The following is a 15,390-nucleotide window of genomic DNA, read 5'->3' on the forward strand; positions in this document are numbered from 1 at the left end:
GGGGGGATGGGTACAGCGGGCAGAGGACACGGAGGGGTATATGGGGGGCCCAGGCCTGGCACTGGCTGACAGGGCTGGGGCAGCACTCGGTGGGGGATAATTGGGGTGTGGCTCAGGCAGTGATGCTGGGCTCCAGCAGCCTCTCTGCCCCCCAGGGCCCTGGGTACAGACTGGCAGGGAGAGGTTGATACAGGCCCCCCCCCCCCCAAGGCACAAACTGAGTAGACCCTAGTGGCCCTGCTGTGACCCCTGAACCCCCTTCTAATCCCCAGCCCCCCTCCCTCCCAGGCCAGGGATAGAACCCAGGCGTCCTGCCCCACAAAGAGACAGAGGGAGGAGGGTAACTTACAAAAAGAAAAGGTTTATTCCAGAACTGGGTACCAAGGGTCCGTGCCCAGTGCCAGGCGGGGGCAGCACGGGGAGGGGAGGGGAAAAGAGTCTCACCCTGGTACCGGGCACAAATGCCCCAGAAATCAGTAAAAAACCAACAACCCAAAAAAATAAAGTGAACATTAACAGCCGCATAGAAAAGAGCTGAGAGCCTGCCCCTCCCCCGCCGGGGGGGTAAAGGATCCAGCCCCCCCTCAGGACAGTGGTCACTGCCCAGCTGGGGGCCCCCACCCCCCAGGTACAAGATAAAAAAACTCCCCCTCCCCCCGTGTAAAAACCTATAAAACAAGCTGAACCCAGCAGAGCCGGGGTCCAGGAAGCAGTGAGTGGACACAGGGCGGGACTGGGGGGGATCCCCGGGGGGGGGTTGTTACAGCTGGGGGGATCCCTGGGGGGCCCTGGCCCTCCAATTCAGGGCAGGGCAGGGGTGTTGCAGGGAATCTCTCCGTCATGCCGGGCCCCCAGGGGGAGGCAGCTCTGCGGCTGCTCCTGGGGGGCAGGAATGACACCGTCTCCGCCCGGAGACCCCCCCAGTCCTGCTCTCCGGGGGGAGGGGCCCTTTGGTAGGCAGCAGCCTGCAGGGGGCGCTATTGCTCTGCTCCCGCCCCAGGGGTAAGGCACAGCCTGGGAGCTCCCGGGGCAGCCCCAGGGGGATTGGAGGGGGGGTCTCCAGGAATTTGGGCCACCCCCTGGAATTGCACAGTGGGGCTGGCGCCCCGGTAACCACCGGCCGGAGGAGGGGGTGCATGGGGGAGGGGCTTCAAGTGTGAGGGGGAGGGGTGCGTGTCAAAGACGATAAACCCGCAGGCGGCGCAGGAGCGTTGGCAGCCCTGGGACCCCCGGCCGGGCGGGATGGAGGGGGGGGCGCTAGGGTGAGCCCCGCTTCCGCAGTTCCAGCACGAACGCTGCAGAGAGAGAAAGGGGAGGGGGTGAGTGGCCAGGCTGGGAGCCAGATGGGGCGGGGCAGAGGGGGAGACGCGCTGCGCCAGGCCGCCCCACGGCCTACTGGGAAGCTGCCAGGGGTCTCCGAGCTGAACCAGCCCGTGGGTGGAAGTGGCTCTCGCTCAGGGGCTGGGGCATCAGTGGGGGGCTGGGGGCCTGCACAGAGAATGCCCCCCCCAGACCCCTCATGCCACGTCCCGTCCCCCCCCCCCCCAGAGCGGGCAGGAACCAAGCTCAGTGACCCCCACAGGTCGCTCACCCTCGATGATCTCCTCCTTCAGTTTCTGCAGCTCCCGGCGCACCTCCTCCAGCAGCTCCTGGGCGAGGACGCAGCGTTAGGGGGCGCGGCCCACCCTGCACCCCCTTGTGTACAGCCCTTCCCCCACCACCACCCCTGACTGCAGCCCTGCCCCTCTCCCCGGCACCCCATGCACAGCCCTGCTCCCCGTCCTCCCATGTGTAGCCCCATCTACCCAGTATTCCACCCCCACTCCCCTGGACACCTGCCCCCACATCATTCCCTATGCGGGGCCACTCCCACACCCCGGCACCTCCCTTCCCCAGCGTCCCCCCCTACAAAGCCCTGCAACAGCCCCCTGCATCCCTCCCCCTCATCACTGGGCACCTGCACAGCCCCTCCCCCACTCCCACCCCATGCAAACCCCACCTCCAGCACCACCACCCCCGGCCCAGACCCCCGCGGCCACGCTCAGGGTCATGGGGTCCTGCTCCATCACCGAGCAGAGAGTCCCAGGTTTAGGAACAAACCCCAGGTCACCCCAGGGCTGGGCTCCCTGGCTCCTCCCCCACCCTGGTACCTGTTTGATCCGCTCCAGGTCAGACTCCTCTGTGCTGGCCGGGGGCTCTGTGCTGCTGGGGGCAGCTGATTTCATCCTGGGGGGCAGGGGCAGGAGTTAGGGGTGAGAAGCTCCAGGAAGCGCTATGTCCTCCTTTGGCAGGGATCCCACCCCCGTCCGAGAGCCTTGCCACTGAGCGGGCTCCACAGCTTGGGGTGACACACAGCCAGCATTAGGTTCCAGAGTTAACAGACTGCCCACTTATGGGAGGGGCTTCAGGATTCCTGGGTTCTTTCCCCGCCTACGCTACTGTGCTCTTTGGCAAGTCCCTTCCAAGCCTGGTGCCTCAGTTTCCCCACGGGCAATGGGGGGGGGTAATTCACGGTAGGACTGGGGTACCATGCCGTGGCCAAGGGCGCAGCAGGGTGAGGAGATATTCAGAAGGATCAGGGGAGGCCACGTGGCTCTGGTTGCTGCCCAGCGGGTACAGTGCCAGGGAGCCGCAGCCCTACCCAGCTCTGCACCCTTAGGCTCTGCATCGACCCTGCCCCCAGCCACGCATGCTCCACACACCAGCTGGCCCCGTTCCCAGTTCCACAGACTGGAGCCTCGGGCAGCTCTGGGCCCTGGCACCACTGCCCAGCAGGAAACCCCCTGGCCACGGGATCCCCATGTCCCCCCCCCACACACACACACTTCCCTCCAGGGGCCCCTCTGCACCCAGCTCTAGGGCTGTCTCTGCTCTGCCAGTCCCTGTGTCCAGGGTACCCCTCTCCTCCTCCCTTGGAGCCAGGCTTAGTGCCTCCCCCCCGACCCCTCGGTCTGCCCAGTATCTGCCCCATGGCCTCGGTGCCCCGACCCACACCCGGGCACTACCCCGAGAGGCTGGTGCTACTCCGGGGGGGGGGGGGGCAGAGTCGCTGCTCTCCTGGGTCTCACTATGCCTGGGGGGTCGGGGGAGGGAGAGAAAGACGGACCCCTGGCCCAGCCCCTCCTGGCTCCAGCCGCGCTGACCCCCCACCCTCCCCATGGTCCGGTCCGGCCCGGCCCCTCCTGGCTCCAGCCAAGCTGACCTCCACCCTCCCCATGGTCCGGCCCGGCCCCTTCTGGCTCCAGCCGCTGACCCCACCCTCCCCATGGTCCGGCCCGGCCCCTCCTGGCTCCAGCCGCGCTGACCCCCCACCCTCCCCATGGTCCAGCCCGGCCCCTCCTGGCTCCAGCCGCGCTGACCCCACCCTCCCCATGGTCCGGTCCGGCCCGGCCCCGCCAGGCTCCAGCCAAGCTGACCGCCACCCACCCCATGGTCCGGCCCAGCCCCTCCTGGCTCCAGCCGCGCTGACCCCCCCGCCTCCCCATGGTCCGGCCCGGCCCCTCCTGGCTCAAGCCGCGCTGACCCCCCACCCTCCCCATGGTCCGGCCCGGCCCCTCCTGGCTCCAGCCGCGCTGACCCCCCACCCTCCCCATGGTCCGGCCCGGCCCCTTCTGGCTCCAGCCGTGCTGATCCCCACCCTCCCCATGGGCCGGCCCGGCCCCTCCTGGCTCCAGCCGTGCTGACCCCCACCCTTCCCATGGTCCGGCCCAGCCCCTCCTGGCTCCAGCCGTGCTGACCCCCACCCTCCCCATGGGCCGGCCCGGCCCCTCCTGGCTCCAGCCGTGCTGACCCCCACCCTCCCCATGGTCCGGCCCAGCCCCTCCTGGCTCCAGCCGCGCTGACCCCCACCCTCCCCATGGTCCAGCTCGGCAGCACCCACCTGGGCAGGGTGGAGCTGTTCTTCTCCCAGGGCCTCCGCACCGAGTCTGCCAAGAGAGGGGAGAAATGGGTGCCTGGCGCTTTAACCGAGGGGGTCCATGGGGAGAGGAATTTGGGGGGGGGGTCTCAGACACCCAGCCCCCCACCCCAGCAGAGAGTCCTAGGCGTGACCCCACACACACACACACACACGCAGGGCCCCCCGCCCCTGGCCAGTGCCAGGCAGCACGATGCCCAGGCGAGGGGCTGCCCGCCCCCGCTCCCCCTTCGTTCAGCTCCCAGCATGCCCCGCTCCACCTGTCCTCCCCCTGGGCACGCTGGGAGCCAGGGGTCTCTGGGGCCGGCTGGGCCCCCCCAACTCACCGCTCGGCAGGCTCGGGGTCCTAGTACCTGAGGGTTCGGCGGCGTCTTGCTGCTGGGGACAGAACAGGTGTGGGGGGGATCAGTGGGTCTTGCAGCCATGGGTGAGCCCCCCTTCCCCCTCTCCCCCAGGGGATCTCCCTCCCCCCAAGAAGTGGGGCCAGCTCCCTCCTGAACTGCTGGGCAGATCCGGGACTCGGCACAGACCCCGCCAGGCCCCAGGGCTCAGCCCATCCGCCCCCTCCCCAGGGACAGGAGATCCCCGCCCTGGCGCGGCTGCGGGACCGGGGGGCGGGGGCGGGGGCAGGACACTCACGCTGGAAACGTCGTCGTCTTTCTTTGGCCCAGGCTTCTCACCCGGCAGCGTGGCTTTCCGCCTGCAGGGGGCGACGGGGAGAGTGGGGTTAGCGCCCCCCCAGGCCTGCCCTGCCCCAAGAGTCACCCCCCCCCCCCCAGCCCTGCCACGAGGCACAGATCCCACTCGGCCAAGCGGGGCGACGCCCCGACTCCCTGGCAGGGCAGAGTCAGCACTGGGGACATGTCTGGGATCTCCCCCCAGTTCCCCCATGCCCCACCCCCACACCCACAGGGCAGCCCTCCTCTCCCCGGCACAGAGCCCCAGCCCCCAGAGCAGAGCCCTTGTCCCCACCACCACCCAGGCCCCCAACACGGAGCCCCTGCGCCCCGACATGGAGACCCAGCACACCCCCCCACACACACTCACCGTCTGGCCAGCATGGCGCTCATCTCCTCCATCAGGCCCCCGCCCCCGCCCCCTCCGCCACGGCTGGCCTCCGTCTTTGGGGCTGTCCCGGGGCTGGAGCTGCCCCCCGCCGGCCCGGCCCCATCCTCCTGCTGCTGGGGGGGCAGGAAGCAGAGTCATTACCAGGCCCAGCACCGCAATCCCCCCCCTCCCCCACCACCCACCCACGCACCCCGGTTCTAGCCCAGCTCAGTGCCTCCCCCCCCCCCCCCGCAGGGGAGCCCCCCCAGCCCCAGGGCAGGAGCACAGCTCCCTCTGGGCGGGCAACAGGCCAACCCCACTCCCAGTGCCAGACCCAGCCTGGGCTGGGGCCGCCTGACCCCACCTTCTTCCCACTCCCCGCCCGCACCCCACTCCCGGCCCCCACCCACCTTGGCGATTTTCCGGAGTTTTGCGCTTGCGATGGCAGCTGCCAGGCCGGCGCCCCCCCCGCCTCCCGCCCCAGGGCCCTGCGCGGCAGGCAGAGGAGGGGCGGGAGGTGGTCCCCCAGTCGCAGGGGGCGGCCCCCCAGCAGCGGCGGGCAGGCCAGGCGGCGGAGGCGGCCCTGGAGGGGGCGGAGGCCCTGGGGGCGGTGGGGGGCCTCCCCCCGAAGGGGTCGCTGGAGCTCCTGCCACACAAGACCAAGGGGGTTAGAGGAGGATGGGGGGGGAGAAGAGGTCTGAGCAGATGCCACTGGGACCCTCTTAGCCAGACCACCCTGGGGACTGGGGCCCCACAGCCCCGCCAGTGGACAGAACTAATCCCCACCACATCAATTATTTAAATCCCTGACCCCCTCCCCCGCAGCAGCCGCCCCCGCGCCTGGGGCAGCCCTGCTGGGTTGAGGCACCGGTGGGGAGAGACCCCCCCGCACACACAGGGGCACAGTCCTGTGGGGCTAGAGACACGGCTGGGGGGGAAGGGGGCGATCGTGTGCGAAAGACCAACCCCGACTCCCAGTGCCAGAGACGAGCCGCCTGCCCCCACCGTCCCCCCCGCCTGCCCCCTAAGTCCCCCCTGCCTGCCCCAGACCTTCCCCACTGCATTACCCACCTGCACTGACCACCCGGCGCTCCTGTTCCTGCTCCAGCTGCTGCCTGGGAGACAAAGAGGGGTGAGAACTGGAAAGGGGGGAGAAGAGAACAAATACCCAGGGACCCCTCCCCAAGGTGTCTCCCCTCCCCATCACTCACGTGCGCGGCGAGGCCTGGGGGGACCCCGGGTCCAGGATCCCCGACACCACGAACCCACACATGCTGGGCAGCCGCTCGCCCCGCCAGCCGCAAGCCGATTAGGGGCTGAGCCGGCAGCACCCGCCCCAGCCGCTCAGGGGCTTAGCCGGTGGGGGTCACTTCAGTAATCCCCTGGGGCACGGGCGTCAGCAACGGGGCAGCCCTCACCAAGGGGCCCAGGATGGGACGGGGCAGGAGCCATGTACCCCCCCCCCCATTACCACCCCAGGGACACTCTGACTCCCCTGCGCCCCCCAAGCTTCAGAGACCCTCCCTGGTAACGGCCCCTGAAACCCCCACCCCACCAAGCCCACCGGGGGTCTGGGAAGGGGGTGGGGGAACCTGGTGGGAGGGCGCAGGTGTGGGGGGGGGGGCACCATACCTTTTCTGCTGCTCCATCTCATCTGGGGAGGGGCCGTTCTGGGGAGGCCCGGACGGAGCCAAGCCTGCACCGGGGGACACAATGGGGGTGTGGGTCAACAACAGGTCCCCCCCCCAACCTGCCCCCGCAGAGATCAGAGCGCCGGCTCCCCACCCCCGGCCACAGCTCCCACAGGGCGCCCCGCCCTCCAGCGCCCCCAACCCGGGCACTGCAGCGGGGCCAACGTCCCGCGTCTCCAGCCTGAGCCCCCCAAGCCGTGCCCAGCCCCCGGGGCGATGGGGGCAGGGCCGGGCGCCGCTCACTCACCCGCCTCCAGCCGGTCCAGGGCGAGCAGCATCCCGCTGGCGAACTGGCTGGCGTCCTCCTTGCTGCCGAAGTTGAGCCCCCAGACCTGGCGGGCGTCGCGCCACTGGTGGAAGTTGGGCGTGGCCTGGTTGTACTTCATCCCCTTCACGATCGCACAGTTAATGACCACCTGGGGGGGGGGGAGCTGGGTCAGCAGGGGGCCCAAGGGATTCCAGCGCCCCCCCCCGACCATACCAAGGCCATGGGGGTTGGGGGGGGTGAGACACAACCAAGAGCAGCTGGCACCCCAGGGACCGGCCTGGGCATGGGGATGTCTCTGTTCAGGGGGCAGGAGGGGCTGGGGCCAGGACCAGGCAGGTGCCACGGGGGGGCCAGGACACCTGGCTTCTCACCCGAGCTCGGGGGAGAGCATCAAGGGTAGGATGATGGGGCAGGGCTGAGGAGCCAGGAGGGGCTGTGGGGAGGGCTCAGCCCTGCCCGGACCACCAGCCCTGGCACCGGCTCTGCCGAGCACAGCACGGGGGGCTGGCAGTGCCCTCTGGCACCAGAGTGAAGCCCACAATTCCCATAGCAGGGGGCAGCAGAAGGTGCCCCCCCCCAGCTCCTGGGCCACCCAGTCCTCAGCCCTGCGGGGGGCTCCCAGCCTGAGCCCCAAACCCACAGGTCAGGGCCCAGGCCACATTTCCTGGTGGGGAGGAAGCCTGGGGGGCAGGATGGGCTGCAATCTCTGGAGAGGGGGCACTTGGGTGGGGGGCCTGGAACACTGGCCAGCCCCCCCATGCACAGCTCTGCCTCACCCTAGGGGATCCAGCCCCCCCACCAGGGCAGATCACAGGGGGCGCAGGGCCATGGGGCCACCCTTTCCAACAGCCCCTCCCCTGGGGTGCAGCCTGAGTCCCTGTTCCCTGGCAGCTCCCAGGGCCCCCCTCCCAGCCCAGCCCAGCCCCCGCACCTGCTGGTCCGCCTGCATCTTGCGGCCCACCACCCGGAAGGTGTTGCTGCCCGGGCTGTGGTAGATCTGCACCCAGCTGACAGCCTGGGGGCCGCTCCCCGCCGTCACCCACTTCTTGTTGGCATCGTCGTACAGCATCACCGTGGCGCGGGTGGCGCAGACGACCGTCTCGCTGCAGAGGGAGAAGGGGGTGAGCGTGGGGGGAGGAGGAGCTCCTGCAGGCCCCTCCCCATGCCAAAGTGAACCAGCTGAGCTCCCCCCCCCCCAGCTCACCCTTTAGCACCAGGGGAACCCTCAGTGCACTCCAGGCCCAGACACTCTGGGGGGCTTTGCACCCCAGGGGACAGGGATCAGCCCATTGTACAGGGGAAACTGAGGCACGGGGAGGGGACTGGAATGGCAGAGTCAGGCACAGAACCCAGGAGTCCTGGGGCTGCAGGTCCCACTCCCCATCCAGGGTCCTGACTCGGGGTGGGGGCCTTTGCTGAGGCTGGGCCCACAGGGGATGTTTGGTTTGGGGGCTGACCCTAAGCCAACGTGTCCCTTTGCCTGCTGGGTCCTGGGGACGGCAGCACAGAGCTCAGGTGCCAGTGGTGGGATCCCAAGGGGGAGAAGCGCCCCCCCCCCAGGTGACACCCCCTCCCCCCCCACACTGCCTGGGGGGCAGAGGGAAGCAGGCCCAGGTCCCTCCTGACTGAGGGCAGGGGGCAGAGAGACCATCCCTGGGGCCGCAACCTCGGAGCTCCTGGCCCCGAGCCAGGCTGCCCAATGAGGCAGGAACGTCCCAGCCCCGGGCCCAGGAGCCCCCCCAGAGTGTTGCCCCGCCCCCACCCCACAGGGGAACTAGTGGCACCTCCACCTCGAGCTGTCTGCTCTGCCAGGGCTCCCAGCCCCACACGCCCAGCCCCACCGGGCACCGAGCACAGGGCGAGGGTCTCCGGCCAGGACGTGCATCGCAGGGTGCTGGGCCTCACCCGCTGCTGGGCAGCTCCCCCCGCACCCGCCATACACGGGTGTCCATGCAGAGCCCCCCGCCATCGCTGGTATCACTCCAGCAGCCAGCAGGGGGCGAGAGCCTCCCGTACGGGGGCCGCTGGCTGGAGGCACCAGCCGCTAGGGCGGGGGCTGGGGGTTTCCTCCGCAGGAAGATTACGCCGGGCACAGGCCACCGCACAGGAACCGAGTCACGCAAGTCCGGCCGCCCTGCACATGGGCCCTGCTGGCGGGGGGTGGGGGGAACCAACAGCCAGGGAAGGGGCCGCAGGGAGCAGTGGGGGGGGGAGCACCCAGCATCCTGCCTGGGGCCTGCCCAGCCAGCTCCCTGGGCTCATCCATGACCCCGTCTCTGCCAGGGCAGGGGGCTGCGGGTCGGGAATGAGGGGCACCAGCAGAGTGGAGGAGCAGGGCAGGAGTGAGGGGCACTGGCAGAGTGAGCAGGAGCCCAGGGCTGGGCTAGATGGGCTAGCAGGGGGCTGCGGCTCAGGGATGAGGGGCACCAGCAGAGTAGGGGGTAGGGCAGGGATTCCAGGGGGCTGCGGCTCAGGAATGAGGGGTGCTGGCAGAGTTGGGGGCAGGGCTGGGCTGGCAGGGGGCTGTGGGTCGGGAGTGAGGGGCACCGGCAGAGATGGGGGGCAGGGCGCAGATTGCAGGGGGCTGTGGGTAGGGAGTGAGGGGCACCGGCAGAGTTGGGGGGCAGGGCGAGGATTGCAGAGGGCTGCAGGTTGGGACTGAGGGGCACCGGCAGAGTTGGGGGGCAGGGCGCAGACTGCAGGGGGCTGAGGGTCGGGAGTGAGGGGCACCAGCAGAGATGGGGGGCAGGGCAAGGATTGCAGGGGGCTGTGGGTCGGGAGTGAGGGGCACCAGCAGAGTTGGGGGGCAGGGCACAGATTGCAGGGGGCTGTGGGTCGGGAGTGAGGGGCACCAGCAGAGTTGGGGGGCAGGGCGCAGATTGCAGGGGGCTGTGGGTCGGGAGTGAGGGGCACTGGCAGAGTAGGGAGGTGACACCAATTGACACCCTGAGTTGCTGCTCCTGGTGACCCCTGAACACTCCTGCTGCCCCCCAGGACCTGGGAACTTCCCCCCCCCATGTTCTCTGAGCCCGTCGGGGCACCTGGCACATCTCCCACAGGACGGCCAAGGGGAGGCTCCGCCGGCCTGGGGGCCCAGATCTGCCCCTGCCCCTCCCCCAACGAGCCCCAGGTGCCCGACAGACTGGCGGGGGTGGGGCGCCCAGACACATGTCGCCAGCTCCCAGCCCCTCCCCGGCACCCGCGGGCCAAGCGGAAGCAGCTGCCGCTCCCACAATCCAAACAGGGTGCGGCTGCCCCCGGCCTGGCCCAGCTGCTGCGGGGGAGGGGAGGCCGTGCCCAGGCTGCTGCCTCCTCCCCCATTGACACCCCAAGAGCCGCTGGGACCCCCCCGGGGCTCCCTGAGACCCCCCCTCCCCCGCACTGCCCAGCCTCGAGCGCCTCGCAGGCTGCCTGCCCCGGTGGCAATTGACCAACCGGCCCTGACCACGAGCCACTTCCGCCAGTCCCGGCTCTTTCCCAACGCCTTGCGGGCGGGGGAGGGGGAGGGGCTGGCAGCCGGGCCTCCCGGGTTCTATCCCCCACTGGCTGCATGAGCTTGGCTACTCCTTGCCCCTCCGTGCCTCAGTTTCCCCTATGCCAAGAGGAGACCCCCCCCCACCCCAGCCGCTGTTGCGGGGGCACAAGGCCCATCTGCAGCAGGATCCTGTGGGGCACCCAGCTGCCCTGGGAGTGGTGGCAGCGGCTGCCAGGCAGCAGGTCCCAGCCAGCTGGCCCAGAGACTGAGGGAGCCCTGGCTGGGGGCCAGGGACCCGGCTCAGCCAATCCACCCCCCCCTCCCCCGCCGCACGAGCTCCTCCCAGGCTTCCCTGCCTGCCAGTCACCCCCCCCGCCTGACACCCCCTCCCGTCTGACACCTCCCCACAGGCTTCCCTGCCTGACACCCCTGCCTGACACCTCCTCCAGGCTTCCCCACCTGACACCCCAGGCCTCCTGCCTAACACCCCCGCCCGCCTGACACCCCCAGGCTTCCCTGCCTGCCAGTCACCCCGCCCCTGACACCTCCCCAGGCTTCCCTGCCTGACACCCCCAGGCTTCCCTGCCTGACACCCCTCCCCTGACACCTCCCCACAGGCCTCCCTGCCTGACACCCCCCAGGCTTCCCTGCCTGACACCCCCCCCCAGGCTTCCCTGCCTGACACCCCCTCCCCCCTGACACCTCCCCCCCCAGGCCTCCCTGCCTGACACCCCCCAGGCTTCCCTGCCTGACACCCCCCCAGGTCCAGCCTAGGGTTCCCTGCCTGACCTCCCCCAGGGTCCTCCCAGCATCTCCCCCAGCACCATGGGAAGGGCCAGCCCCTCCCCCCCCCACAGGACAGCTCCCCAGCCAGAGAGGGTGGGGCCCCAGCCTGGGAGGCAGCACCTGGGGGGCCGGACTCTGGAGCAGGAAGTGGGGGGAGCGGCTATCTGTGACCATATAAGGGCAGGTTTGAAGGACAGAGCCTGTTTGTGTCAGAGGGGGGGGGGGAGGAAAGGGGGGAATGGGAAACAGGCACAGCCTCTCCCCCCCCGGCCCCCATCACCCTGTTTGGGGTGGTCAGGAACCCACCCACCGCTAAAACAAACCAGAGGAAGGGCTGAGACCCCACAGCCCCCAACTCATCCCCCCATAACACGCCCCTCCCCGGCAGGCACTGGTGGAGTGAGGGAGGGGGGCTGGGATCAGGCCTGGCCTGACCCTCAGGGAGGCACCAAAGCTGGAGGGAGAGGCAGCTGCCTCTGGGGAGGAGCATGCCAGCGTGCAGGAGTCAGGCCCAGGGCAACCTTCCCTGCTCCTGGGCTCCCACCCTGCAGCCCCTGCTAGCCCAGCCTTGTGGGATGGGGGCGGCCGGGGGCCCCATCTCTGTGGCTGGGTGGATTTGGGGTGAAGCCAGGCCTGGGTCTTCTGGCTCCTACCGTCCTCAGAGTCCAGGGGCTTTGGCCAAACTGGGGTCTGAGTTCAGGAGCCGCCCCCCACCCCCATGGGACTGTCCCTGTTCCCCAGCCCCCACCTACTTCCTGGGTGAGACTCTGAGTCACGTCCTGCTTGCTGTGTTATGGTGCATATGGGGGGGGGAGAGTGGGGGTTCTCCACAGCCTGGCCGTGGGGGTCAGGGGACAGAGGGGACCCACCCTCCCAGCCCCCATCTGGGTGTGGGGTGGGGAGGTTGAGCCCCCCCCCACCCCCATTCACCCTTCGAATACCCCACAAGACCCTCCTGGCAGCACCTCCCGGCCCAGGCCAGACAGCAGCCGAGGGGTCCCCCCCACACTCCGCGGGGCAGGGACCCCAGTGCCTGGTCCAAGCAGCAGCCGCTCCTGAGAGCTGGGCAGCCAGATACCCCCGTGTCCCAAGCAAAGCCCTGGTGGGAGCAGACAGCCCGGCCAGGCCCCCTCCCTCCGGGCCAGCACTGGCCACTGCAGCTGCTCCCAGAGCCAATATGAGCCCCCCAGCTCCCAGCAGCCTCTGCTCTCAGCAAGCTGAGACAGGGGGCCCAGAATGCACCGGGGTGGGGGTCAGGCCCTGGCGTTCATAAGCAGGGCCCCAGTGCATGGGGAGGGGGGGGGTAGAGCTCAGCCCATCTGGGGGATACAGCCCCACCCCGAGATCAATCCCCCTCTCCCCCCCTTTGCTCCAGCTCAGGAGCCAGCAGGCCAGGCTGCCCCAGGCCTGTGACCCATAGGCCAGCCCCAGGCCAGGGACCCGTGGAGCCCCCCCCACACACACACACAGAGAAGGGAAAGCCAGGATGTGCCTGTGGCCGCTTCCTGCTGCTCTTTAGCAATATGCAGATGCTGTGGCTCCGGCACCCTCCAAGCCAGACACCCCACGGTCTGCCCCACAGCCTCCGCACTCCCCCCCCCCCCCAGGGCAAAGCCACAGAGCTGAAGCACCAGACCTGGGAAGATACCAGTCTGCCCTCCACCCACTGCCCCTCACTCCCAACCCGCAGCCCCCTGCCAGCCCAGCCCTGGGCTCCCCCCCTGCTCTGCCAGTGCCCCGCCCGCCCGAGACTTCCAGCTCCCCCCCCAAGCGCGGCCCATGCCCTGACCCACAACCCTCCCCCCTCATTTGTCCAACAGTTCCAAATCGCTGAGTTGGGGGCTCTGGCCTTTGCTCCCAGGGGCATCAGGACCTGCCAATCTCATCAGCTGCTGTAGCCCAGGCCTGGGGGTCAAAGAGCAGCTCAGGAACGGGTCCACCTCCTCCCACCCAACAGAGCAGGAATTTCAAGCACCAGGAGCATTTCCCCCAGCAATGGGTCCCTCCAGCGGCTTTGGAATGTTTAGCACCAACAGCTGAGCCCAGCCCAGGCGCAGGAGTGAGGGTCACGGCTCGGGCAGCCCCCCCCCTTGGCACAGACAGCTGGGGCACCCTCAGCTGAGGAGCACGGGAATGGGGGGGCCTTTCCTGGGACCCCCCCCACACACATAAGCACAGGGCTACACTCCAAGTGCGGACAGGGGAGTGGGGTCTAGTGGGTGGGGGTGGGGATGTGCTGGGAGCCGGGACTCCTGGGTTCTGGGAGTGGGGGGGAGGGATGATGGGAGCCGGGACTCCTGGGTTCTGGGAGTGGGGGGAGGGATGATGGGAGCCGGGACTCCTGGGTTCTATCCCCCAGTGGCTGACCATGACATCACATCCCTGAGCAGGCGATGTCACCCACTCCCACTCCAGCGGGCTGTGACATCAGAGACAAGCCAGCCCCTGCCCCACAGGGTCTAGCTCAGACCCCCAGCAGCAGGGGCCCCTCTATGTTTCCTCGCCCCGCCGCTGGGTGGGGGGCGGCGACGGGGAACCTGGCAGAAGCTGCCCCGGCGAGGAGCGATCCTGGGGGGCCCCCGAGACACGCTAGCTGCACAACACCCGCCCCGGACGCCTGGGTTCTGTGTTGCCCTTCGGCCAACCTCAGGGCTCCCGGCTATTGGGCGGGGGGCCACGGGGATGGGCGCAGGGGGGCCAAGTCCCTGCCAGGACCGGTGGGGGCTCGAGGCCCCACGGGAGGCGTCCCCCCCCCCACGATGGGTGCGGGGGGAGGCACCGGAGTGATTCCCAGGGGACCCCTCCCCGATCTGGGGGCTCCGGGCTCCGCTCCCGGCCAGGGGCGCGTCCTCCCCCTCGCCGGGACCCCCAGGCCGCGGACAAAGCGCCCCGAGCGCACGACCGGGCTCTCACCTCATGGTGCCGCTCGGAACCGGGCCGGGGCGCTCACAACCGGCCGCAGCGGAGGCGGGGGCCCATGGGCTGCCTGCGGCTCCCGCCTACCTGGGCCCCTGGCTGCCCCGGCTCTGGGGGCGCATGGTCCCGCTCCCGGCTGCTGCGGGCTCCAACCCCCTGCTGCGCTCCGGCGGCTCCACAATGCACCGCTCGGCTCGGCTCGGCCCGCCCCCAGCCACCGCCCTCTGCAAAGGGGAAGAGTGGGGGGGGCGGGAGCCAGGACTCCTGGGTTCTGTGCCCAGCTTAGCGCTGGGAGCCAGGACTCCTGGGTTCTCTGCCCACCTTAGCACTAAGACCGGGGACTAGGAGCCAGGACTCCTGGGTTCTCTGCCCACCTTAGCACTGAGAGCGGAGGACTGGGAGACAGGACACCTGGGTTCTCTGCCCAGCTTAGTGCTGAGAGCGGGGGGCTGGGAGCCAGGACTCCTGGGTTCTCTGCCCACCTTAGCACTGAGAACGGAGGACTGGGAGACAGGACACCTGGGTTCTCTGCCCAGCTTAGTGCTGAGAGCGGGGGGCTGGGAGCCAGGACTCCTGGGTTCTCTGCTCACCTTAGCTCTAGGAGCCCTCAGGACTCCTGGGTTCTCTGCCCAGCTTAGCACTGGGAGCGGGTGGGCTGGGAACCAGGACTCCTGGGTTCTCTGCCCACCTTAGCACTGGGAGCAGGGGGCTGGGAGCCAGGACTCTTGGGTTCTCTGCCTAACTCTGGGAGGGGAGTGATGTTTGCTGGCTTAGAGCAGGGGGCTGGGAGCCTGGACTCCTGGGCTGTATTCCCAGCTATGCCTATTTTTTAACTCCACATAAGACTGGCCACACTGGGTCAGACCAGTGGCCCCACTAGCCCAATGTCCTGTCTCTGAGAGTGGCCAGTGCCGGATTCTTTACAGGGAATTACTAGAAGAGGGCAATTATCGAGTGATCCATGATCATCGATCCCCTGTCCCAGCTTCTGGCAGTCAAAGGTTTAGGGACGCCCAGAGCATGGGGTTGCGTCCATGTCCGTCTTGGCTAATAGCCATTGATAAACTTGCCCTCCATGAACTTCTCTAGCTCTTGTTTGAACCCAGTTATAGTTTTGGCTTTCGCAACATCCCCTGGCAGCAAGTTCCGCAGGGTGACTGTGCATTGGGTGGACAAGTACGTCCCTGTGTCTGTTTTAAACCCGCGGCCTGTTCATTTCATCGGGTGCCCCCTCGTTCGTGTGTTATGAGAAGTGGTAAATAACACTTCCTTGTTTACTTTCTTCACACCA

At 69.0% G+C, this 15,390-nt stretch overlaps 1 protein-coding gene across 3 annotated transcripts; it reads right to left on the reverse strand.

Moving 5' to 3' along the window:
• Positions 1-328: 328 nt before the first annotated feature.
• On the reverse strand, positions 329-14,289 carry LOC120388174 (vasodilator stimulated phosphoprotein). Of its 3 annotated transcripts, none has more exons than XM_039509812.1 (13): positions 14,097-14,289; positions 7,854-8,025; positions 6,902-7,070; positions 6,596-6,659; positions 6,035-6,078; positions 5,374-5,609; positions 4,964-5,094; positions 4,556-4,616; positions 4,243-4,294; positions 3,881-3,926; positions 2,151-2,226; positions 1,592-1,649; positions 329-1,295 (listed from the first exon to the last, which is right to left on the reverse strand). In XM_039509812.1, the coding sequence occupies exons 1-13, from the start codon at positions 14,099-14,101 to the stop codon at positions 1,258-1,260; spliced, it is 1,152 nt and encodes a 383-aa protein (XP_039365746.1). In that variant the 5' UTR covers positions 14,102-14,289; the 3' UTR covers positions 329-1,257. The 3 variants fall into 3 exon arrangements, with proteins under 3 accessions (XP_039365746.1, XP_039365745.1, XP_039365744.1); XM_039509811.1 differs by having other exon boundaries at positions 4,243-4,291; positions 4,964-5,097; XM_039509810.1 differs by having other exon boundaries at positions 4,964-5,097.
• Between the last annotated feature and the right edge of the window lie 1,101 nt (positions 14,290-15,390).

Source organism: Mauremys reevesii, linkage group 22, assembly GCF_016161935.1.
Source record: "Mauremys reevesii isolate NIE-2019 linkage group 22, ASM1616193v1, whole genome shotgun sequence".
Lineage (NCBI taxonomy): Eukaryota > Metazoa > Chordata > Testudines > Geoemydidae > Mauremys > Mauremys reevesii.